Source organism: Macrotis lagotis, chromosome 1 (assembly GCF_037893015.1).
Source record: "Macrotis lagotis isolate mMagLag1 chromosome 1, bilby.v1.9.chrom.fasta, whole genome shotgun sequence".
Taxonomy (NCBI): Eukaryota; Metazoa; Chordata; class Mammalia; order Peramelemorphia; family Peramelidae; genus Macrotis; species Macrotis lagotis.
The window spans coordinates 120,276,019-120,302,398 of record NC_133658.1 but is presented as its reverse complement, the minus strand read 5'-3'; the positions used below and the strand labels follow the sequence as shown (position 1 = coordinate 120,302,398).

Here is a 26,380-nt window from a genome sequence, read left to right as displayed (position 1 = left end):
AATTGATCATTTAGGAGAGCTAGAAGCAATTACAAAAGATAAAAAGATAATTGTGATTGTAGATAACATTTACAGAATAGGGAAACAGTCAAATGATATTTGTGTCAGATTTCTTGGATACAAATTGGGTATCTAAAATATAGAGATCATTGATACTTATGAATGGATAAGATATGTATGGAGGGGTTGTACAAATATAGGAACACTAGTGCATTGTTGCTGGAGTTGTGAATCAGTACATTCATTTTGGGAAACAGTTATACAAGTATAATAAATCAAATACCTACAGCTTTGGATTCAGAGATTTCATTGTCATTCATATGTATATATGTGTATATATATTTATATATATATATATTCCATTGTGTATCAGGCCTTCAATTCCTTTGACATTTTATAGCTGTCAGTAGAGTACATGATCTGTCTGTTACATGTGTTATCCCTTCTTCTAATTTTATTATCGGATCATGTCCTTTACTAATCATATATTTCTCTGACTGACATTTTTATACTAGTTCTCTTGAGTAATTCTTTTCAGATAAGATGTTGTAGCCTCTCCATTGTCCTTTAGTAATCCACAACTGGATTCCTCAGAGCTTATAGTATTTCAGGACTCAGAACCAGACAACATCAAAAAAGTATATCAATATCAAAAAGATGTTTTTTGTTTCAGGAAAAAATTAGGGGCATTAAAGCACTGCATAATTTCTTAAAGGCAATTCAACTTGCTCTGCTTTTCAATTCTAGGGACAGCTCATTGTCCATTTGCAAAGTCTGCTCAAAATATATCTACTGATGAACCAGTTCTGCGAGTTAACAGTACATCTAACAGTACATCATGGTCTGAACAATAGGCATTCTTCATAACTTGTTTTTTAGTTTGTTTTTACTGTATGAACAGATAGACCAAACTCTATAGTAATTGTGGATCTCTTCATTTAAGACACTGCAGCTTTTTGGAGCTAGAAACAATCAGCACAAACTCATTTGCAAGCAGAAACATATATAGAAAGGCAACATCTATAAGGAATTTTTCTTGCATTTGGATTCTAGTTTTTTCTTCTTCCTCTACAGCTACAACATACATCCCCTTCTTTATATTCACACAATGACCATCATCATTCAGGCCCATATTACTTTTCTTCTGGTTGATCACAGTGATCTAATTGATTTCACTACTTTAACTCTCCCCACTCGAATTATTCTTCAATGTAGCCTCAAAAGTAATTTTTCCTAAAATTCAGGTCTGCCTGTGTCATTCCCTGACTACTACTACTACTACTACTACTACTACTACTACTACTACTACTACTACTACTACTACTACACACACACACACACACACACTCAGTAAATTACAGAAGCTTCCTCTTTGATCAAATATCAGCTCTTTGGATATTTGAATGGCTCTTTACCACCTGGCCCCATCTAGCCTTATTGCATATTATTCCTCTCCACAAACTCTACAATCCAACCAAACTAGTTTTCTCGTTGTTCCTAGCTTAGTACACTCCATCTCCCCATCTCTGTGCCCTTCCAACGTACTGATACTTAAGGCAGAGGAGGGGAAGAAGCAAATGTAATTTCTTATCACCTCCACCTCTAGAAATCCCTGAATTCCCTTCAAGAGCCAGTTTTAGAACCATCTTCTGTAGGAGACTATTTGCAGTCTTCTTAACAACTAATACCTTCCTCATTTCCAAAGTTACCTTGTATCCATGATGTGTTTTATACACAACTCTATATATGTATGTTGGCTTTTCTATAATAATTTAAGCTCCATGAAGTCAGAGACAATTTCTTTTTTTTATAGTCCCTGGGGTGTTTAACATGTTAAATTGATAAGAAGTTACAAAGAAAAGTTAAAGTGTTTTTTATAAGAAGTTGCATTTAAGTTGTGCTCTAAACTTTGCAAAGTGCTTCTCTCATATTATTATTAGTCCTATCTAACAGATAAGGAAATAGACTCTTAAAAAATAAAATTATTTTCCCACTTTTGTCTGGTTAGTACCCACAGGATTCACATTCAGAACTCTAGACTCCGTGAAGAACTAATGCTCTTTCTACTGTACCATTGGACTTGCAGCCTTGTTTTATACTTTTAAGTGACCCCAGAAGGTTAAAATTGCATCTTTTCCTTTATGACTAATGTAGAATGCTCCATTTTGTCTTCTTATACCCAAACCTAGATTTTAAAATCTCTAGATGAAGAGACTAAAGTCCTGAGTATTTCTGCCACTTACTTGCTCTGTGACCCCAGACAAGTTACTTAAATGCTCAGCCTCATTTACAAAAAATAAGAAATCAAAACACCAGGGCTATCTTTCCTACAGGGAGTGTCAGAATCAACTGAGATGATCTATGTAAACCTCTATATGTTTAACAGTAGAGCTATGTAAACTACTATATGTTTAACAGTAGATCAAACTGAGTAAATATGAGCTATAACTTTTGTTTAGAGTTGCAATTCTTCTTTATAAGAGGGAAGGGGAATAGGAATAAACTTTTAAACACATAGTATGTACCAGACTCTTTGCTAAACATTTACAAATATCTCATTCATCTGATCCTTACAACAACACATCAAGTTAGGTACTTATCTTATCCTCATTTTACAGTTAAGGAAATTGAGCCCCAATTACAGCTGAGGAAACTGAGGTTGAATGACTTTCCCAAGATCACCCAGTTAGTGTCAGAGGTCAGAAGTGAACTCTCATCTTCCTCACTCCCCGTCTAGTTGGGGGCATCATTCTGATAAGAAAGTATAAAATACTTTGAAGTTAACTGCCTTATAATATGATGTCCATGTATACACTAAGATTAAAAAGTAAGGAGTATTTATGCTCCTGACCTAAAATAAGTTCTTGAGAAATAACAGTCGGGGGTGGGGGGAGATAAATCAGATAGTCACAAATAAATCAAACTATTTAGTATCAAATGGATAAAAAAAAGTCAATTTTTTCATCTATTTACTATGATATCATGCTTCAGAAGCTCCACTTTTTTAAATTTCCATTTAAAATGACAAAAATGAAACAATCATGTAATCCAAATTAAAAACACTCAAATGCCTAGCATTTCCTTTATTCATTATTAATTAATACCTGTCTTAAAGGACAGAAACTTCCCACTATTATTAGCTCACTTTTATGTATAGCACTTTACAGTTTGTGAAGAACTTTCCTCCTAACAGTCTTGTAGGGACAAGTAGTAAAAAATTTTATTAGTCCCATAATATAGATAAGGAAACTGATATGGAAAGAGATCAAGTCAACTGTTTAAGCATCACCTGGCTGACAAGTAGTAGAATCTGGGCTACTCTGTTTCTTCAAACTCCAAATTCAGTGTACTTTTCACTAAATCACATTTAGGAAGCATGGAAAAACAGGGCAGTGAACCAACCTCTAGTAGGAGAAGAGAAGGGAGACTCTGTACATTATGAACTTTAGGTAATTCCCAAGGGCATGACTTCAGAAAATGAGAAAGAACAAATTAATAGAGGCTGTTCCCTCTGCAGTATTCCCATAGACAAGCAGATGACACTGTTCTAATATTATTTTAAAGCTATAATTTCAAATGAGATGATTATTTTAAAGCACCTATCATCATGCTTAGAACATAGTAAAGGTTATATAAATTATTATAATGATTCTTAATAAAATTCTGTTCATTCGCATTCAAATATTCTCCTGATTGATTTCTATACAAAACATTTTCAGAATTACTATCATGAAGACACTTTATAGATTTTCTTTTAAAAGTTTTATATTCACCAAAATAGTCCAGGCTGGTGCTGGAAACTCCTGGTCCAGAAATTCATGGCCTCAGACAGCATGAGAACAGCCTTGAATCACCTAGTTCCTAGCAGAGACTTCCGTTTTTGTCTTGATATACTTATGGCTTAACATAGTACCTAGGGTACTACAGGCTTTAAAGATGTTAAATCAATTAATCAATTAAGTTACACACTCTGTGGCAGTGAGAGCTCCTCTCCCTGAAGGTCTGTGCTTAACCATGATATTTGTGTATGTGTGTGTGTGTGTGTGTGTGTGTGTGTGTGTGTGTGTGTATCCTTCAGCTTGACAGATTATAAATTTGATGTTCAGAAAATGATTTAGCAAATAAAATGGTAGGCCTGTGGTCTGAAGACCTGGGTTCAGATTCCACCTCTGATGTTTCCTGATAATGATGGGCAAGGCAGCCTCAGTTTTGTCAAACGTTAAAGAGAAGATAATACCTGTAGTACTTGCTTCACAGGGTTGTCATGAGGTTCAAATGAGAAGCATGAAAATTACTTTGCAGACTTTAAAGTGCTATAAAAATGTCAGTTATTGTTTCCATAATTGCTGCATTGAGGAAATCACTACACAGTTCTGTAAATATAAAAGAATTCACAAATATTTTCTCTACCTAGATGGCAAATATAATGTAACTGTGGTTTGGAAACCTCTTTGTAACTACAACATCCTCTGAACCACATTCCCTTTACCCTGTGTTAAACTCTGGATAGAATACATAAAATACAGATATTCTTGGAACTAAGTGAACACAATAGGAAAGAAATGTTACCACTTTTTTCCCCGTTCTATTATGTTCAAGCAGAATAGAACTCATATCACTTTTTTACCCCATTCTATTATATTCAAGCAGATGAGACTCAGGAGGAGAATCAATCTCATTTTACTAGTGATATGATTCATGGGATGTTGTCCTTTTCTGAAAAAGACTTGTTTGAAACTTTTTATTGTCATTTAAAATCATGTTTAATGCTGTAATGAAAAGAAAGAGAACATCTCTCATCTATGCATTGGTTAGTGTATAACGGTAATTGAAAGTCTTAAAGCATTAAAAAATTTTAGACTTATTTATTAATAGGGATTCTCTATTATACTTGTTCACAGAAATCTACCACAGTTTCACTTAATGTTTAATTTTATATCTTGATCTTTGATTTTACATACTAAAAACTATAGTTCAAAGCATACTGGATTGGGAGTTAGAGGACCTGACTCTAATCCTGGTTCTGCTATTTCCCACTGTAAATGTGACCTTGGATAAATCTTTTAATTTCTTTGGGCTTCAGTTTCCTCACCTATAAAAGGAGAGGTTGTACTTTCCACCTTTAAATCTATTATCTCGTTTTCTTTGTGAATAGTTAACTTTGTTATATTTCATGTCCCCTTACTAGATACTAACTTTGTAAAGGCAGTGATATTATCTTATCTTAGGTTTACATCTCCCCTAGCATATAATATGGTGTTCTTCATGCAACAGTAAATCCTTAAATAAAAAATCCTGTCCCCCCGACTAGTATAGTGGCAGGAAGTTAGAATGATCTTTTCTCTCCTGCAGACCATTCATCTGTTACCATAATCCAACTACTTCTCTTTTGAAGTTCTCACTCAGTAGTCATAATTCTCTGCCTCTGTCACTCTTACTACCAAAAATCAGGATTTCCTCCAACCTTCTTAAGTGACTTATGCACATAGCTTCTAGTCAAACACTGCCATTATCCTCAAAGGTTTTTTTTCTATTCAGAGTCCAGTTCTTGGAAGACCAGTTTGGTCACAATGTAACATTCAACAAAACTTGGTTAATCATGGAATTTTTGTATTTATTTGATTCTTCAATCACCCTGACCTTTCCATTAATCAATATTCTCAAATCCCAGGACTTCTATCTCATCTACCATACCCTCCTTCAGGGAAGGTCTTCATGCAAAATTTTTCCACCACCAACATCCTGAATTCTGAAAATTCCCTCTATAATCATCTCCAATTGCCTCATTCCAATGGAACCAGCTTTTTTATTCTCATTGTAATCTCTGGCCCCTCCATTACTCCTCCCTGTATCCCTGACCCATCATTCATATTCTCTTCAATCTTGATCTAAGATTCCTACTCTACTAATATTCAACCATGGATAGCTTCCACCAACTGCCTTCTCTCTTCTACTTCCAAATAACAGAGCATAACTGTATGAAGTCACAAAATCCTGTGTCTAATACAAAGCCATTTTTATCTAGCCTCAATTAAGTCCTCTCTGCTACAGGGCAATACTTTTATTTATATCTTGTTGACCCCTATCACATTTTCTGCAACAGCTATTTTAAAGCTTTTTAAACCTTTATAACATCTCTCTATGAGTTTTCCTCACTTTCTAATTTACTTAGAAAATGAGAATATCTAATTTTTGTTTCTCACATCTCCCTTTCTACAGCTTAGTATCTCTAACTATTCCCAATTCAATTCAAGTATTAAGTGCCTGCTGGGTTCAAGACACCTTGATTATCACCAATTTATCCTACATATACATATATATATATATATACATGTGTGTGTGCATGTGTGTGTTTATATACACCTATATATCTATGTTTATAGTATATGTATACATACGTATGAAATCGATACATATACATATAATCTAGTTCATACATGGCTATTTTCACATTGTCTCCACTAATAGATTATGAACTTCTTAAAATCAAGGACAAACTGGCATGCCTCTCTTTGTATAATCCATATTTAAAGCAGTACCTGGAATATGGTAGATATTGATAAATATTGCTAAAATATTAATATATATGAAAATTGTTTTATATATTGCTGTAATTACTATAATATTAATATTACCTGCTACATTAGGTTCTAGGGTTAAAAAGATAAAAATGGAACAAAGAAACAACATATAAACAGAAAAACATATACAAAGTAAATACAAAATAATTAGAGCAGTTGAAAGTTGAGGAAAGGCATTATGTAGGACATAGAAGTAGCACCAGATTTGAGCCTTGCCACCAGCTGAATATTCCAAGGGTAAGGAACTGGAAGAATAGCTTTGCAAAGTTATAGAAACAGGAGATAGTAGAGTGAATAGGAAGAATCATTTTGCTGATTATAAATCTGACCTCAGACACTTAACTGTACCCCTGGGTAAGTCATTTAACTCTGTTTGCCTCAATTTCCTCATCTGTAAAATAAGCTGGAAAAGGAAATGGTACATAATTCCATTATCTTGCCAAGAAAACCCCAAATGGGGTTCTGTAGAAACAGATATGACTGAACTACAACAAGGAACTATTGAGAGTCTGACCTATAGAAGGAACCTTCTAAGTGAAGAGAAGAGGGTAGATAGGACAAATGTTGGGAGGGTATTTTCTTTCTTTTGTTTTTTTTTTTTTTAAGTTAAGTGGCTTGCCCAAGGCCACACAGCTAGGTAATTATTAAGTGTCTGAGACCAGATTTGAACCCAGGTACTCCTGACTCCAAGGCCGGTGCTTTATCCACTACCCACTTAGCCGCCCCTTAGGAGGGTATTTTCAATAAAGAATGGTGGGGGGGGGACATTAAGAATGATTCTGATTTGGGAGCCCTGGGTTATTGGAAGGATGGTAGTGATCTTGACAGAAATTTTTTAAAAGTTATCAAGAAATAATGGGGAGAAATAATGAATTGTTTGGACAGTTGAGGTTTAAAGGCTTAAAAGACGTAGTCAATAGTCAATAAACATTTATTAAATATTAATTATGTGCTAGGCATTGTGCTAGGTGCTAGGGAGATACAAACACATCTAGGTAGAAATGTCCAAGATACTCAATAATACAGAGAAAAATGAAGGATTAATATGTTCTTCATCTGAGAGTAATTTTACTTTAGTTTAGTTTAGTTTAGTTTTTGCAAGGCAATGGGGTTAAGTGGCTTGCCCAAGACCATACAGCTAGATAATTATTAAGTGTCTGAGGCTGGATTTGAACTCAGGTCCTCCTGATTCCAGGGCCAGTGCTCTATCCACTGCACCACCTAGCTGCCCTGAGAGTCATTTTAATGGAGAACCTAATTGAAGTTTGGGGAACTGATGATATGACTGAGTATAAAGGAGGAAGAGAAGATCAAGTAAAGAACCTTGGGAACACTAGTGACCGGAGGAACAACATAAGTGCAGTAAAGGAAACTGAGAAGAAGCCATCAGACATGTAAAAGGAAAACCAGTCTAAAAAGATGAAATAATCCTGCTCTTTGCTAAGGAGCCAACCCTCTACTAGAATCTTTGCTGCCAAACTTTCCTCTCTCCTCTAGGGTCTTGCTCCATCAATCATCCATTCCATCTCTTCTCCAATGGTTCCTTCATTTCTAGCCACAAAAATGTTCATGTCTCACCTAACTGAAAAAAAATATATTTCCCTTACCAGTGTTATCCCCTCAAGCTAATATCCTGTGGGGTTTTTTCTCTTCCCCTTCACTGCTCAGCTTCTAGGAAGAGAGTTGCCTATACCTAATGTCTCAACTTTCTTACAACCTACTCACTCAATCCCTTGGAATCTGATTTCCAGCTTCTACCATTATACTGAAAACCATTCTCTCTAAAATTACCTATGATGTCTTAACTAACAAATCCAATGATTTTTTTCTTAGATCTTATTTGACATTTCATTTCTGCAGCAATTATCCTCCTGGGTAATTTCTCCTTTGGTTTCCATAATAATGTTCTTTGCCAGTTGGTTCTCCCACTTATCAAGTTAATAAGAATCTATCAAGTGTTGGTGTCAGGCATAGTGGGGACACACAGAAAAGACAAAAACACAATCCCTTTCCTCAAGAAGATTGAACTCTGGTGAGGGAGATAATATGCAAATAACTAGGAATATAGAAGAGATATAGAGTGAAGATAGAGGACAGTCTGAGAGGGGAAGGCATTAGCAGTTGGAGAGACCAGTCAGTTAGTCAATAAACCTTTGAGCTATTCCTTGAAGGAGATGAGGGAAACTCAGAGTTGGAGGGGAGGAGGTAGAGCATTCCAGGCTTTAAGACACAGCCAGGATAAAATCATGGAGATGGGAAATAAGTGTCATATTTAGGGAACAGCAAGTAAATCAGTAATTCTAAAACAAAAAGGACACAGAGGAATAAAAAGTTTTGAAAAGACCAGGTCATAAAAAATTTTAAATGGTATCCTTTGCTGGTTCAGCTGTTCCCTACTCCATAAGTGTGGTTATCAATCCACTTTCCATTCCGGACTATCTCTTTCTGTTCCATTCTTAACCTTGATGAGTTTTGATACACCCATGATTTTGGTTGTCTTTTCTATGTGGAAGATTCCTCAAACTAGATAACCAGAATCTCTAGTCAAGATGGATACTTAAAAAGCCTACCCCCCCTAGCTCTCCCATACCAACTCCAGCAAAATCTAAAATTTTACCAGACCAAATAGTGATCAAGAAGTCCAATGGGAGGCCCTTCTTTTACTCAGAACTGACAAATCACCAAGAAACATACAGGTATCAGAAAAGGGGGCTTCCTACAAAGTTATAGTCCACACAGGCAAACAACTGAGGAAGTTAGAAAGCCTTGAATGGAATTCTTGAAATAATCATAGCAACAAAGCAAAGCTTGGACCAGAGCAACCCAGATCCATAGGCTCCAAGTCAGCAGGCCCTGTGTTTTGTTCTGTCACTCTGACTTTCAGAGATACAAGACACCTAACCTCAGGAAGCAGAGGTCTGTTTTCTCTCCATTCATATATTTCCACCATCCTAAGTCAGATCCTCATCACTTCTTGCCTCTACCATTATGATAGCCTCCTAATTTGTGTCTCTATATCATTTCCCTCTCTAAGATATCCATGCTAGAGTGGACAAATTAAAATTTTCTTAATGATAAGTCTAATCATATCATGGTTAGATGCTCAGATACCTTCATTGCCCACAGAATAAGATATAAATGCTTAAATGAGGATAGCTAAAACCCTCACCAATCTGGGGGTTGTTTCATTCACTTAACACATTCACATATTGTTTTGTGTTTCCTTTTGAGGAATCTTTATGGCTTAGGTAGCACAGCTCAGATACCACTTCTCTATAAATTACCTGATCTCTACCACCAAATTGAAAATAATCTCATCCTCCTCAAATTTTTCCTTAATACCTTCCTTTACATTTGTCATCATCTCTCTGAGCCTGTAAGCTTCTTGTTGGAAAGAATTGCATTCTTTTTTGACTATGCTTCATATTGTATGTCTTAAGAAATAGCTGTCCAAACAAATGATTTTGTTTGATAAATATAAAAGTCTTCGTGACATTTTCTATTTTTAAAGTTATAATTTTAAATTATGCATAATAGTAAGAGAGAAAAAAGCAATGTTATTAAGAAAGGCCTTCCATTCACTTTACCAGTTTTAATTATAGAAGCATTTTAGTGGTAGCAAAGAATTGAAAATAGTGAATGACCAATGATTAGGGAATGTCAGAATATTCTATGGTGCATGAATATAACATAATATTACTGTGCTCTAAAAAATGGTGACTAAAGATTTCAGAGAATGGGAATATTTATATAAACTCATGTAAAGCAAAATGAGGAAAACAATTTTCAAGATGATGACAGCAATATACAAGGAAAGAAAATAAAAACACGACAACCGAAACCAGATGTGATGAAATCCTAACTAAGCTTAACCCCAAAATCTTAACTAAGTTTGGCCCCAAAGAAAACATAAGCAATGTTTCCTTCCTTCCTTGCAAAGATGGAGAAGAATGGGTATGAATCACTACAGATAATATATTTTTCCAATGTAGTGTTTAGTTTTACTGTACTTGCTTTTCATCCATTTTCTTTTACTTATTATTATAAGGAAGAAAAGGGGAAGATACAGTAGAAAGTGTAAGTGATATTTTAAAAAAGCAAAATTGATTTAAAGAAGAGCATGCTTTCTTCTGTTTGGTTTATTCATGCTGTGGTTGAAAGAATATTGAATATGCAGTCTGAAGACCAACTTGGCTCAAACTCTAGTTCTGCCATTCTATAATTTTCATGATCTTAGATGAAGCATTTGTCATCTCTGCCAACTCTCTGGGTGTTTTCTTCATTTGTAACTTAGGGGTTGGACCAGAATGATTTCAAAGGATCTTTTTAGATTTAAATCTATGGTCTATGATCAAATGATCATGAATGAATGGATAAAAAAACATTTATGATGCACCTAATCAATGTCTTAAACACTAGGAATACAAAATGAGGAAGTGGAATAGATCCTGCTCTCAAGCTCATGTCCTAATTGGGTGAAAAACCATTAAAAATGAGTTTAGCGGGGCAGCTAGGTGGCGCAGTGGATAGAGCACCAGCCCTGGAGTCAGGAGTACCTGAGTTCATATCTGGCCTCAGACACTTCATAATCACCTAGCTGTGTGCCCTTGGGCAAAGCACTTAACCCCATTACCTTGCAAAAACCAAAAACATAAAAAAAAAATAAAGTGAGTTTAGCCACAGGATGAATGGAATGTCATAGAAGTCCCAAGGATGCATTGGGATGGATAACCAAGACCAGGTTCCTTAGGTTACATTGGTACATCAGGTGATCATCTGCCCTGCAGAGAGACAAGATATCTTGAGATGCAATGATAAGGAAATGGGAGCCCATCTCATCTCTGAGTTGTTTACCAGCCCAAATGGATTCTGGGCAGCCTGGAAGGAGAAATAGAGAAGGAAAAGCTGTATGGTAGCAGTATCCATTTATTATGAAACCAAAATCATTAGAAATATTTATCCAAAAAAATATTTTCTATGGATTTGAACCTATTTTTATAATTCCTGATCTCCAACTGTTCATTTTATTAGCCATCTGACAATATATAACAAAATAAACTGGACTACATTTTGGTTCTTATATATTTGCCATTGAGTTAGTAAGGGTTTTTTTGTTATGTTTATTAAGATGTCAAAATTAAGTGAATTGTGAGAATCTAAATAAGAGGAGAAATGGAGGAGTAGATAGAACACCAGCCAGGTTAAGAATCTTAATCACATCTTGCTTCTGACACATACTATTTATGTAACTTTGGGCAAATAAGTTACTAAACCTTTCAATGCCATAGGCAACTAAGCCTCCAAATTACAAATGTTTCTGTGTTTGAGGGATTGTAGTCTCACTAGGAATTCCCTAAACAGAAGAATCATAGCATCCTAAAAGTAACTTTTAGGTCATCTTATCAAAACACCTCATTTTTCAGATAATAACCTGCCTGACTCCTTTGGGTCAAAACAACTACAATTATGTGGCTTCTGCAAATAATCCCTGCTAGTCTTTCTTGACTGGGTTACCTTGAGAGAAGGAAAGTTTGCTATCTATCCCTGGCTAACTCATAATAAAAATTTGGTGGGAAATAATAAAACTTTATATTCTGTACCAGTTTGTTTTAAAGAAACCATTGTACAAACCTTAATGTACTCACTACATGAATATATTATTATTAATAATATACACAATTGGAAGAATCAGATCCAACTTGGCGGGGTAGGTAGGTGAATTTCAGCATGAAACAGTCATGGAAATTCCATCCTGATATATTTACAATCATAGGTTATGGAAATAAACAAGTGGACCAATTTCTTCCCCCAAAAAACTCTAGAATTACTGTGTTCATAGTTTTGAACTTTAATAATAATACTGTCTGCACAGTTCCAGTGCTCATACAACAAAACTCTTGATGGCAATCATGCTTTTTTCATTTATGCTTCTGTACATTTTTGTAGACAGAATCATTACAAAAATAAAACAAAAATAATAATAATATCTACCTACTGAATTGGATTTTTTAAAAGCCCTAAATTTCTTTGGAGAAAACTTTTATGCTTAACTTGTATACTGAATATCTCTTTCTCAGAATTTATTGTAGAATCATGACCTTTCTAATATTCATAATTTGTATGGTTACTCAATATATTTCCCTACAAGATAAGAAGGGTAGGGCAGAGTTTATGGGGAAAGGAAGAAAGAAAATTCAAACATCTTGTTCTTATCTATATTTGAAAAAACAAATTTTTTAAAAATTCATACACTGCAACCTTAATTTATTTTTTAAATATATTGCTTTTCTATTTTTCACATCCTCATCCCAAATGAGACAAATATTTAATAGCTTTTATATTTTTCAAAGCAATGGGGTTAAGTGGCTTGCCCAAGGCCACACGGCTAGATAATTATTAAGTGTCTGAGGTCAGATTTGAACTCAGGTCCTCCTGACTCCAAGGCTGGTGCTCTATCCACTGCACCACCTAGCTGCCCCCTTATAGCTTTTCTAGAAAGAGAAATCCCATTCAAAGTAACCTCAGGCAATATAAAATACCTGGGAGTCTATTTGCCAAGGCAAACTTAGAAACTTTTTGAAAACAATTATAAAACACTTCTCACACAAATTAAATCAGATTTAAATAACTGGGCAAACATCAACTGCTCATGGATAGGTCGAGCTAATATAATAAAAATGGCAGTTCTACCAAAACTAAACTACCTGTTTAGTGCCCTACCAATTAAAATTCCAAAAAATTACTTTAATGAGTTAGAAAAAGTTGTAAGTAAATTCATATGAAGAAATAAAAAGTCAAGAATTTCCAGAGATTTAATGAAAAAAAGTAGGTGACTTAGCCCTACCTGATCTAAAATTGTATTATAAAGCATCAGTTATCAAAACTTTGGTATTGGCTAAGAAACAGAGTGGTGGACCAGTGGAATAGACTAGGTGCAAAAGCAGGAGACGATTATAGTAACCTGCTGTTTGATAAACCCAAAAAGTCCAGCTATTGGGATAAAAACTCTCTCTTCAGTAAAAACTGCTGGGAAAATTGGAAGTTAAAAATTAGACCAACACCTCACACTCTATACCAAGATAAGATCAAAATGGATACAGGATTTAGACATAAAAAACAATAAGCAAACTAGAAGATCAAGGAGTAGTTTCCCTGTCAGATCTATGAAAAGGGGAGAAGTTTATGACTAAGGAAGAGATAGAGAACATCACTAAAAACAAACTAGATGATTTTGATTACATTAAATTAAAAAGCCTTTGCACAGACAAAACCACTGTAACCAAGATCAAAAGAAATGTAGTAAACTGGGAAACAGCCTTTACAACTAATGTTTCTGACAAAGGACTCATTTCTAAAATACACAGAGAACTGGGTCAATTTTTTTTTAAAAAGCCATTCCCCAATTGAGGAATAGTCAAAGGATATGCAAATGCAATTTACAGATGAGGAGATCAACGCAATCCATAGTCATATGAAAAATTGCTCTAAATCATTAATTATTAGAGAAATGCAAATCAAAGTTTCTCTGAGGTACCACCTCACACCTCTCAGACTGGCCAATATGACCAGAAAGGATAATGATCATTATTGGAAGGGTTGTGGGAAATCTGGGACACTATTACATTGTTGGTGAAGCTGTGAACTCATCCAACCTTTCTGGAGAGAAATTTGGAATTATGCCCAAAAGGCAACAAAAATGAGCATAACCTTTGATTTCTTTGATCCAGCAATACCACTACTGGGTCTATACCCTGAAGAGATGATAAAAAAGGGTAAAAACATCACTTGTACAAAAATATTCATAGCAGCCTTGTTTGTAGTGGCAAAGAATTGGAAATCAACTAATCAATCCTTCAGTTGGGGAATGGCTTTGCAAACTGTGGTATGTATGTCATGGAACACTATTGTTCTATTAGAAACCAAGAGGGATGGGAATTCAGGGAAGCCTGGAGGGATATGCGTGAACTGATGCTGAGTGAAATGAGAAGAACCAGAAAAACATTGTACACCCTAAAAGTAACATGGGAGTGATGATCAACCTTGATGGACTCACTCATTCCATCAGTGCAGCAATCAGGGACAATTTGGGGCTGTCTGCAATGGAGAATACCATCTGTATCCAGAGAAAGAACTGTGGAGTTTGAACAAAGACCAAGGACTATTACCTTAAATTTAGGGGAGGAGAAATGATATCTTATTGTCTGATCTTGCTATCACTTATACTTTATGTTTCTTCTTTAAGGATATGATTTCTCTCTCATCACATTCAATTTGGATCAATGTATACCATGGAAGCACTGTAAAGACTGGCACATTGCCTTCTGTTAGGGGGAGGGAGTAAGATTAGGGGAAATATTGTAAAACTCAAAATAAATAAAATCTGTAATAAAAAATATTTAATAGCTTTTAACAATTTTTTCCAAGTTAGCCATATTATAATTATTATATATACTACTAAATACTTAAATGTAGAGTGTTATAAATTTCTAAAACTTAATGCTTTTGGTATATCTGAAATATTAATTAACTGAAATTAAGACAGAGCAAATATTTTATAATGTTTTTAGAGTATATTGGTTACATGGAGCTTCTCTAACCATTGATAAATTTAGTCAGTTGCAGTATTTACATAGAATAAAATTCTTGGGCAGATGGCTGACTGGAAAACATTTCTTCAACAAAGAAATAAATTCTGGAAATTTGTCCACAATTTTAAACATTAAGAATTTCTTTTTGAAATAATTGAAATATGCAAATAGCAAACTATGCTAAATTAAGCCTGAAAATAATGAAAGTCAAGACAAAAGAGTACTGGTGATTCAAGATTTCTAATGCATTCACAGCAAATTGACAATTGTTGAAATTAAAAGCCCTGATGGATTATATTTTTTTCCTTTAACATCATGTAACAGAATTCCTGGGGCCATTGGATGGAGGAGACACGTTGAATGAAGCTTTTGTTGGCCTGTCTTTAGCACCTCAAGGTGAAGAAATGTTTCCAGATAGTCTTCCTCCCTCTGGTTCAAGTTACAGACATATCTCAGAAAAAGCAGCATTGACTCACTCTTCAAACAGGTGAGAAATGGGACATGATTGGTATGTTTCTATTATTGAAAGCATCTAAAGCAAAGGTTCATAACTATTTTTGTATCACGGGACTCTTTGAAATCTGGTAAAACCTGTGGACCTTTTTCACAGAATAATGACATTAAGCAATTGAAAGAAATGCTAAATTTCAGTCAGAGACCAATGAAAATAAAGATGGCATTTTTCCCACCCAAGTTCGTGGAACCTTTAATAATCATGATGATGATGATGATAATGATGTTTTATCCTTTATTTTAGAAGAAAACCACAGCATCATGGAGGTGATGCCATGACAAGCACATGAACTGAATTTGAGTGAGGGGTTGCTGTGCTAAGTCACCAGTCTCACTTTCTCCTCTGGAGCCATCTGGGTCCAGTGGCCAGATAGGAATCTGGATGACTGGAAATAGCCCTGGATGTGAGGCCATAATAAATGACTTGCCCAAAGTCACACAGCTAAGAGTAAGAGTCAAGTGTCTGAGGTGGGATTTGAACTCCTGTCCTCCTGTCCTCCCGACTCCAAGGCGGGGTACTCTATCCACTGCACCACCTAACTCTCCTCCCCATGAAATCTTTAGGGACTTATGAGCTCCAGGTTAAGAACTTCTGATTTAAAATAACTATTCAGCCAGCCAGACAACAAGCATTAAATGTCCCAGGCTCTATACTAGGGATTCAAAGAAAGTTGTTTTATTGCTATTGTTGTTGTTGTCTTTCATTCTCTAAGAGAACTCTGATCTCAGGAAGAGGATGCCAAGACATTCTAGTGAACTGGATTTAAGTGAGGGAGAGCTGTATGCAAAGTCAACATCCTCACTTTCTCCCCTGGGCCATCTGGGTCCAGTGGTAAGACATAGATCAGTGCTGTTGAAGATGGCCCTGGAATCAATGGAAGACATTGGCTTTTATAAGCTAGGGTCTTACTCAGGTCTCAGTTTAACTGAGGCAATATCCATTCAGTGATTAAAGCTAGGTAAGAAATGAAGCAAAGAATGGTCTCTTTTACCTAGACAAAAAAATAATCAATCTGAGAGGGAAAGACCCTAATAGATTCTGGCCAAAGCAAAAACAGTTGCCATTTACATTCACTCTGAGCCATCAGGACCAAAACACCAAGCAACTGAGGGGTTGGGCTGGGACCTCTTATTGACCAATCAAGAAAGAACTACCACTAAGGAACTCACATAGTAATGGAGAAGATAACATGTTAACAGCTAAGTACATATAAAATGATCTAGAAGAAGAAATGACAAATCATTCTACTATCTTTACCATGAAAACCCCAAATAGTGTCATAGTCAAACACTACTGAAACAAATAAACAATAACATATAAAATATATACAGACTAGATGAAAGGTCATCTCAGAGAGTATGACACCGAAGCCCTCTGAAAGAAAGCTTCCTGCATAAGATGGAGCCTGACCTTAATTTTGGAGGAAACTAGGAGAACTCAAAGACAGAGGTGAGGGGTCAGAACATTCAATTCATTGGGGAATGATCAGTGCAAAGGCATACCGATGGGAGAAGTGGCATGTTCAAATCGCTACAAGTAGGCCCATGGAGCTAGACCATAGTGCAGATAAATGTTAAGTAGACTGGAAAGGTTGGAAAATAGCTGTGTTTGAAAGACATTTATATTCCAAAAAAATTATTTTATACAGTGGTACCTTAATATTCATGGACTTCATAACTCATCATATTTTAATGAGAAAAAATTTTTCAGCACTATGCACTTACTCAAGACTCCTCGCACTTGCTAGGACTTGTGACAGTTGCCCTGCCAGAGAAAATATGCTTTGTCACATGTCAAAAGTGTCACTTGTCACTCTGTGCCTATCTTGATAAAACAGAGGCCAACCCTCATTTTTGTGGTAGCTCATGAATAATGCAGAAGCCCAGGCTAAGCCCATTTGCTCATTATTTGAGTCTAGATTGGTTCAGAGAGAATATAAATAGCAATTATTTCTGATTTAGTCAAAGACTCCCCTCCAAGTTTATTTTTTTAAGGTTTGGGTTTTTTTGGCAAGGCAGTGGGGTAAGTGGCTTGAACAAGGTCACACAGCTAGTTAATTATTAACTATCTGGGGCTGGATTTGAACTCAGGTCCTACTGACTCCAGGGCAGGTACTCCTACCCTCCCCCAGATAATTTTTTTAACTATGATACATAGGCTCTTCTTTACTTCATTTCTTACTTACATGCCTTAAGCACTATATTACTTAATTAAGCACGTCATTACTTAATATTAGTCCAGTAAAATGGGAAAATTCTGGGAACTTTCATTAATTTCTCTTTACATTATTTCTTATGGAAAAAAAATTCATTCCCTGTTCATTAGTTTTGTCACTCATCAAGAGGTCCTAAATGAATTAATGACAAATAATGAGGTATCACTCTGCTTGATCTTGGAGGAAAGCAGGAATGACCAGTGCTCATTGAGAAGAGAGATGACACTGTCAGAGCCACACTTAAGAAAAATCAGCTACTGGGAGTAGGGAGAGAATTGAACCCAGAAGAGTGGTTCATAGACTATTATTGCAAGAGTCCAGGAGAGATCTGGTGAGAGTCTTAACTGGGATTCTGGCTATGTGAGAGGAGAAAATAGGACAAAACAGAGAGATGTTGGGGAAATAGAAATGACAAGTTTTGAAAACCAATTTGATATGTAAGGTGAAAGAGTGAGGAGTTGAGGATTACCTCAGGGTTGTAATCCAAGCATTCTGTCATTCTGTTTTGGCTGTTTTAATATGACTAATAGTTAAGCATAAGTTTACCAAGATTATATATATCATCATGTCTGAGTGTGATGATAATTTTCCTATGACTAGAAGATGTAGTGGTTAGAATAGGGACAATATGGGAAAAGGAAGGATGAGGGGAAAAAATATTCAGATAAAACGATGACACAAGACAAATTGAAATTGATTGTTGTGATACATTTTGCTCTCGTTCATTTCAATTCTAAGTCCTAAAGATCATTAGATTATCCTAATTATTCAGTTTACACTGTTAATTTTGAATTATGTTAATATCATGTTTGATCATGTTATAATGTGACTCAGTAATTACTATTTTAGAAGACTAAGGATTAAGCGGCAACTTTCTCACTGCAGCCAATAGTAAGATTTGAAATTTAAGATAATGCCTACTGAATGTAATAGCTTAGATGATCGTGAAAGAAAAATGTGATCAAAAATGTATAATAGCCAAGCTGGGTAGAGTCATGAGAAGATAATGCTGCCAATTTGATAATAGTATGAAAGTACTTGTGAAAAAATGTGTGCATAGAATGCTATATTTATGAATCTCTATATAACATATATATTCTCATTTTTCTAATTCTCCTATTTTTCTAATCAATAAAAAGTTCATTTGTAAAATATTACATAAAAGACTGAGACAGAGCTTCTTAATTCAGAGGAAGCTGGCCTTGGAATCAAGACCTGAATTCAGATCCCATCTCTGATGAATAATGACTGGAAGACCCTAAGCAATTTCACCTAACCTCTCAGTCCCCTGGCAGCTCTGTAAGGCTTTAAGTTTTAAAACAGGTGCTGACTTGCTTTGTTAGAGGAAGTTTCTTCACAGTGAGTTCACTAGACCAATGAAATCTGTCAGGTCCACCCTACCCACCCCCAAAAGAATCAAAATACAAGAAAGAACATAAAACCTGAGAACTACACAGAGGAAGAAATTTCAGTCAGCTGTCAAAAATTTAACAGAAGTATACATATATACAAGACAAATGCTTAGATAGTACTTTTTTCCCATTCTGTAGACTGATTGGCCACAAAATCCAAAGACTAAGATGAAAGAAAGACAAAAAGAGGAGAGCTAGAGAGAAAGGAAGGATAGGAAAAGACAGGAAAAGAGAAGAAAAGGAAGAAAAGGAAGGGAGGAGGAGGAGGAGGAGAGAGAGAAAAGAAAGAAAATAAGAAACAGAACAAAAAGACAGAAAAGGAAGAAAAAAGAACAGAAAGAGAAAAGTGAAAGAGGGAAATTTGACATGGTTGTAAACAACATAGAAATGGAATTACATTTTAATAACAGTAATAATTCACATTGACATAGCACAATGTTTTGCAAAGCACTTCGTTATCTCCCTCTGATCCTTCAGAGGGAAGTGCAAATGAGGAAATTGAGACTGAGGGGTAAAGTTGCCCAGTGTCACCCAGTTGGTAAGGAAGTGTCAGAGACCAGACCTCATCCATAGAGCCCCAGCAGTCATGTCTGTCTTTGACAGCATTGGTAGCTTTCCCATTTCTATAGTGCTTTACATGTGACACCATAACCGTGTTAAAACATACAGGGCAAGAATTATCCACATCATTTTCCAGGTAAGGTAGCTGGGGCACCCCTCCACCTCACAAGGTGAAGTGATATGCCTCAAACCCTGGTTAACCAGCGTTCACACACCCATCTGCAGGTCCAGGATCAGGGTTCTTTCCACTGTTCCCTGCAAAGCCCACTAAGATACAGCAGCACTGGCAGAAGATTTTGACCCAAACCATGTATAACATTTCCCTCTGTGAGCTCTGGGTTCAGTGTCCTTCAAGATGCCTTCCAGAAATGCAAAGATCAAGCTGCTGCAACTCCTTCCAAACCAAAAAACTTGGAGCTAGGTCAGCCACAGCTTGTGGTCAGAGGACCAGCAAGGCTCTGCTCCTGTGCATGATTTAATGTTAAGTAGAAGTAGATTCCATGAATGGAGCAGTTGAGAGGCATGGGGCTCTTTCCATGGGAAACTCTTCCTTCACCTCCCAGCCACCCTGAGAAGGGGGCAGGGCCAAGGATGACAGCATCACCACATTTCAGAGCTGGGAAGGGACCTCCACAGCCTCCCACCCTCTTAGTACATGCCAGACTCATCGTTTCTCAAGCCTTTGCTGGAAGACCTCAGGTGAAAGGGGAAACTCATTCCCTCCTCAGGCAACACATTCCACTTTAGGATCACTCTGATTGTTAGAAAGTTTTTTCCTGACATCCAGTCTAAAGGGGCCTCTTTGCATCTTCCACCCATTGGTCCTGCCCTTTGGGGCAAAACAGAACAAGCCTAATCCCTCTTGCATATGACAGCCTTTCAAATGTTTGAAAATATCATTCATGTCTTCCCTTAGTCTTCTTGTTTAATGTCTCTCCAAACTCATTTAATAGGTTCATCACCAAAAGCTTGGCTGGGAGATGGAATTTTTTTCAGCCAATAGCAAGTCAGGTAGACCATATATCAACAGATGAGTAGCCATCTTCATCACTGGAGACAAAAATCACATATCCTTAAAGTATTGCTCAGGTTTTCAGTAATTAATAATATGAAATAGTCTCATTAGCATGGTCCTAGGAACAACATATTATTTTTTTAGCTCTTATACAAACTATTATTTGTATAATAATTGTTGTAGCCATTATACAAACTGTTAGTAGTATAAAACTAAAATCTGAGTTGACAGAATTTATATACCATGTACTAGTTTATATTATATACAGAATTTATATACTATAATTTTAATATAATTTTATTTATTATAATTTTAGATGAATTCTAGGAAGAGCCAAATGCTTATCAAAGCAAAACACAAATACAAACTTGGGAATAGTGTATCTGTTGGAGAAAAAAAAAAATCAAACATTTCAAGAATTGTTATAATTTCCAAAAGCTATTAGCAAAGCTAAAGGCCTCATTCCCTGTCATTAAAATTATTAAAATACATGCTACTTGATTTCTTTTAGGTCTGAGCCTATGAAATATGCTAAATTACATGACTTCACTGAATGATCCCTGGAAGTCTCTTAAAGACTTATAGCTTAAAATTATATTAAAATTATATCATGATTTCAAAACACTTTGACCTACATTTGTTACTTGCAATCAGTAAAATGACCATTGTTGGGCAATCTTCCCCAGTGAAAGGGAATTGAGCTCCATGGGAATAATCTGAGACATGGCTGTGAGGTCAAATCTGCAAAATGTTGTTATCTTTCAGATTCTTTCTTAGACATACATGGTGTGTGTGTGTGTGTGTGTAGACAGATATATACATATATACACTTAAAAGACAAACTCGAGATTATCAACAAAGGAACATGCTATTTATTGGGAAGAGACAATAAGGAAATAAGTATGTAAGGATTTTATACATACATATATATATATACATATATATATATACATCATATAGATGCATACTTCCAAAACTTTGAGTTCTAAATCTCTACCTTCTCCCACCCCACTCCCCCCCCATTGAGAAAGCAAATTACTTGGTATAGGTTAAAAATGTGTTTTCATGAAAAACATTACTTCAATAATCATGTTGTAAAAGTGAACATATAATAGGAGTGGCTGGGTGGTGAAGTGGATAGAGCACTGTCCTGGAGTCGGGAGTACCTGAGTTCAAATCCAGCCTCAGACACTTAATAATTACCTAGCTGTGTGGCCTTGGGCAAGCCATTTAACCCCATTGCCTTGCCAAAAAAAAAAGTAAACATAACCCCTTCCCCTACCGAAAATAAGAGAAACCTCAAGAAAAATAAAGTGGAAAAAAATTCTTCCATCTGTATTCAGACATCATCAGCTCTGCCTTTGGAATGGATAGCATTCTTTATCTTTAGTGCTTCAGAGTTCTCTTGCATCACTGTATTACTGAGAAAAGGTGGGTCATTCACAGATGATCAACCTGTAATAGTACTGTTATTTTGTTACATTTCCCTTTGTATCTGCTCATGTAAGTTTTTTTAACTGAGAGTATTCTATTCAACATTTCCCATAACAGAACAGAACAGTATTTCATCTCAATCCCATATCACAATTTGTGGGTATCCCCCAAAGGTTGGACATCCCCTCAATCTCCAGCTCCACCCCACCAGAAAAAAAGCTACTATCAATATTCCATTACATAGAGGTTGTAAAAAGTAATAAGTATTTAATATATAGACTACCTGAATTGGACCTGGAGTCAGAAAAGACCACAGCTTTAATTCTTTCTTTGATAGTTTGTTGTTAGTCCTTCATTCTTGAAGACCATGACATCAGGGAGGTGGTGCCATGACCTGAACATGAATTGGATTTGAGTGAGAGGATACTGTGTAAAACCTCACTTTCTCCTCCAAAAGCCATCTGGATCCAGTGGTCAGCTGTGAATTGTGGGGGGGGATTGAAGATGGCTCTGAATGCAAGATGGCAATCAGGGTTAAGTGAGGTGCCCAGGGTCACACAGCTATTAAGTGTCTGAGACTGGATTTGAACTCAGATTGTCATTATTCCAAGACTGGTGCTCTATCCACTGTGCCATCTAGCTGCCCAATAACCCTGTGACCATCTTTGAAACTCAATTTTCTTATCCAAAAATGGAGGTAATCAAATCTGTAGTAGCTGCCTTTTAAATGAAATTATGTAGGGAAAGCACCTTAAAGGGCTGTATAAATAACCGTTATTATTAAATATAACTCTGAAAAGCTCTATTTACAAATGAAGAAACAAAGTCTCTGAGAATTTATGATGGGATAGTGAAAAGGAATGCTGGATTTAGAGTCAGCAGCTCAATCAAGCAATAAATATTTTTTTAAGTACCAAGTCCTAAAGATGAGTTCAAGTCAAAATTAGCTACTCACACTAATTTTGATCCTCTAATTAACAGCAAGAAAACCAGGTGTTCCATCAGCCAGCACTGCACAATACATATGTGGAACCATTGATTACAGCAAATGGAGAAGCACTGAATACTGTGGACAATGTTCACTTACCTTGGCAGTGTTCTTTCTAGGGAGGTACACATTGACAGTGAGGTTGACATACACATTGCCAGAGCTAGCTCAGTATTTGGGAGGCTTCTATAGAAAGTGTAGGAGAGAAGAGGTAATAGACTGACAACCAAATTGAAGGTCCACAGAGCTGTGGTGCTGAGCTCATTGCTATAGGCCTGTGAAACCTGGACAGTATACCAGTACTATATCAGGAAACTGAATCACTTCCATTTAAATTGTCTTAGAAGATTCTGACGATCACCTGGCAGGAGAAGATACCAGATACTGAGGTCCTTTCTCAAATGCTTAGTATTCCAACATTACTATGGAGTGTGCAACTATGTTGGGCTAGACACGTTGTTAGAATGCTAGACGTACACCTGCCAAGAACTTTAGAATTAATTGTACAGCTTGGGTGAGACACCAGCACAGTACCACCCAGCATGGCATGCCCTCAACAGTGAGGGTGCTGCCATCTATGAGGAAGGCAGAATGGAAGGAGCTCAAAAGAAACATGACATCCGTAAGTTTAGAGTACCCTCCCCAGGTGTTCATATGGACTATTTGTGCCTGATCTGTGGTAGAACATTCTGAGCTCATATTGGTTTGATCAACCACAGTCCATCACACTAATTTGTCTCAAACATAGTGATGTCATTTTGGTCTTCGATAATGAAAGACAAGAACCAACCAACTGTCTGATTCTTCATGATACTATTTGGGATTTTCATGGCAAAGATAGTGTGGTGATTTGACATTTTTTTCTCCCAATCATTTTATATGTACTTAGCTGTTAACATGTTATCTTCTCCATTGGAATGTGAGTTCCTCATTGTTAGCAACTGTTTTGTATTTCTTGATTGGCCCAACCCCTCACTTGTTCATTGTTTTGGCCCAGATGTCTCAAAGTGAATCAGTAAATAGCAGTTGTTTCTGTTTTAGCCAAAAACCCTGAGGGTCTTCCCTCTCAGATTAATTTTTTTTAACTAGATAAAAGAGGCCATTTTTTGGCTCATTTCTAACCTAGCCTTAATAATTGAAAGGATGCTGGCTCAGTCAAACTGAGACCTGGGAAAGACCTTAGCTTAAAAAGGGGTTCAAGGTCTCCCATTGCATCCAGGGTTATCTCTAATAGTCCTAATCTATATTTTACTACTGAGCCCAAAAAGCTCCAGAGGAGAAAAATGAGGCTTCTGAATTACTATCTGAAACTAAGAGTGAGAAGATATTTTATTGAAATGTTCTGTTACTATTTTTAAGGTGTATGGGGGTTACATGGAGCTTGTCTCACCATTGATAAATTTAGTCAGTTGTAATATTTGCACAGAATAAAATTCTTGGGTAGATGACCCACCAGAAAACTGTCCTTACAATAACAATCCTGTGAAGTTGGCCACTGCCTGTACTGATTGTCTTTTCAGATGAAGAATAAAGACTTGGGTAGTTAATTACCTTTACCAGTCACATGGCAAATCCCCATCAGCACCAGCACTGTCTGGAAGTATCCTGTCTCCCAAGTCCTGTGCTCTTTCCATAAACCATTCAAAAGTACTGAGTAAGACATTAGTAAAACTGATTTCTGATCCCAATTCTCTCTAATAACTAGTTGAATTAACTTAGCCAAATAATTTTTCTCATAGGACTTAATTTCACTAGAGCAAAGCACTTGCTTTGTTTGACTCATAGAGGAAAAAAAGAGGTTCAAATGAAACAAAAAAAGTAAGACTCTTTTGAAAGTGAAAATATCATACAGATTTCATACTATATGATATCTAATAGTTAAGGTGATCTAATGGCTTTAAAATCCCAAGATATATAATAATAATAATAATAATAATAATAATAAAATTTATATCACATCTACTATGTGTCAGACACTATACTGAATTTTAAAATATCTCATTTTATCTTCACAACAACTTTCAAAGTAGGGGCTATTAAAATCACCACTTACAAATGAGGAAACTGAGGTAAAAGGTAATGACTTGCTCAGGGGTCACCCAGATAAAAAATTGTCTGAGGCTGGATTTCAGCTCAGGTCTTCCTAACTCCAGGCAGAGAGCTCTATCTACTGTATCACATAGATGCCCATAGTTCAATGTAATTAGCAAAATTTATACTTTTCATAAACTGTTTGCCTCAGTTCTCCTCATCTGTAAAATTAGCTGGAGAAGGAAATGACAAACTGCTCTAGTCTCTGCCAAAAAATCCTAGATCAAGTCATGAATCAGATATCACTCCATCAGAACAACAGCAAATTCTTTTATGAAAATTTCACAAACTTTTCATTCTCTAAAAATTACATCTAGACAATCTAACTATCTTAGGAATAGAACAGAGTGGTAAGATTATCTCCAGTTTATCTTGTATGATCTTTTTATTATTGTTCTTTACATGTAGTATGCTTCAGCAGATTGAGCTGCAGTTTTTGTTTTTGTGGACAAGGTTATGGAATTTGGGGGGGGGGGTGTATGTTAGGTTTATTTTGGTCTTTCTTTGTATCCTCAGTACTAAGAACAGTTGGCATTTATTAAGCACATGATAAATGCTTCCATGGGTTACTAGGTGGTACATCAGTCAAGTACCAGGCTTGGATTCAGGAGGACTCATTAATGAGTTCAAGTCTGGCTTCAGACACTTACTAGCTGTTTGACCCAGGGCAAGTCACTTCATCCTGTTTTCTTCAATTTCCCTATCTGTAACACGAACAGAAGGAAATAGCAAACCACTCTAGTCTCTGCTCTAAGAAAACCTCAAATGAGGTCAGGAAGAGTAGGACATGAAATGACTGCATGTCAACAAATGCTTATTGACTTGATAGTCATACACTTTACTAATCCAGATTAATACCCAGATGAATCAGTTAATATATGAAATCTTATAGCTTTAAAGATGTAAAGGACCTTTCCAACCCTCTAGATTCTAGAACAATCTCATTTTATTGATAAGGAAACTGAGGATGATAAAATGACT

General features: G+C 36.1%; 1 protein-coding gene across 8 annotated transcripts in view; it reads left to right on the top strand.

The window, feature by feature from the left end:
* WDPCP (WD repeat containing planar cell polarity effector) overlaps positions 1-26,380 on the top strand; it is a 416,945-nt gene that overhangs the window by 370,544 nt on the left and 20,021 nt on the right. For all 8 annotated transcript variants that reach the window (XR_012472515.1, XM_074207107.1, XM_074207120.1 and 5 more), the window contains one exon: positions 15,494-15,656. Coding sequence is in view for 7 of the 8 variants with exons in the window: in XM_074207107.1 (XP_074063208.1) it covers positions 15,494-15,656 (163 nt within the window). In the remaining variant the exon portion in view is untranslated. The remainder of the gene's footprint in view (positions 1-15,493; positions 15,657-26,380) is intronic.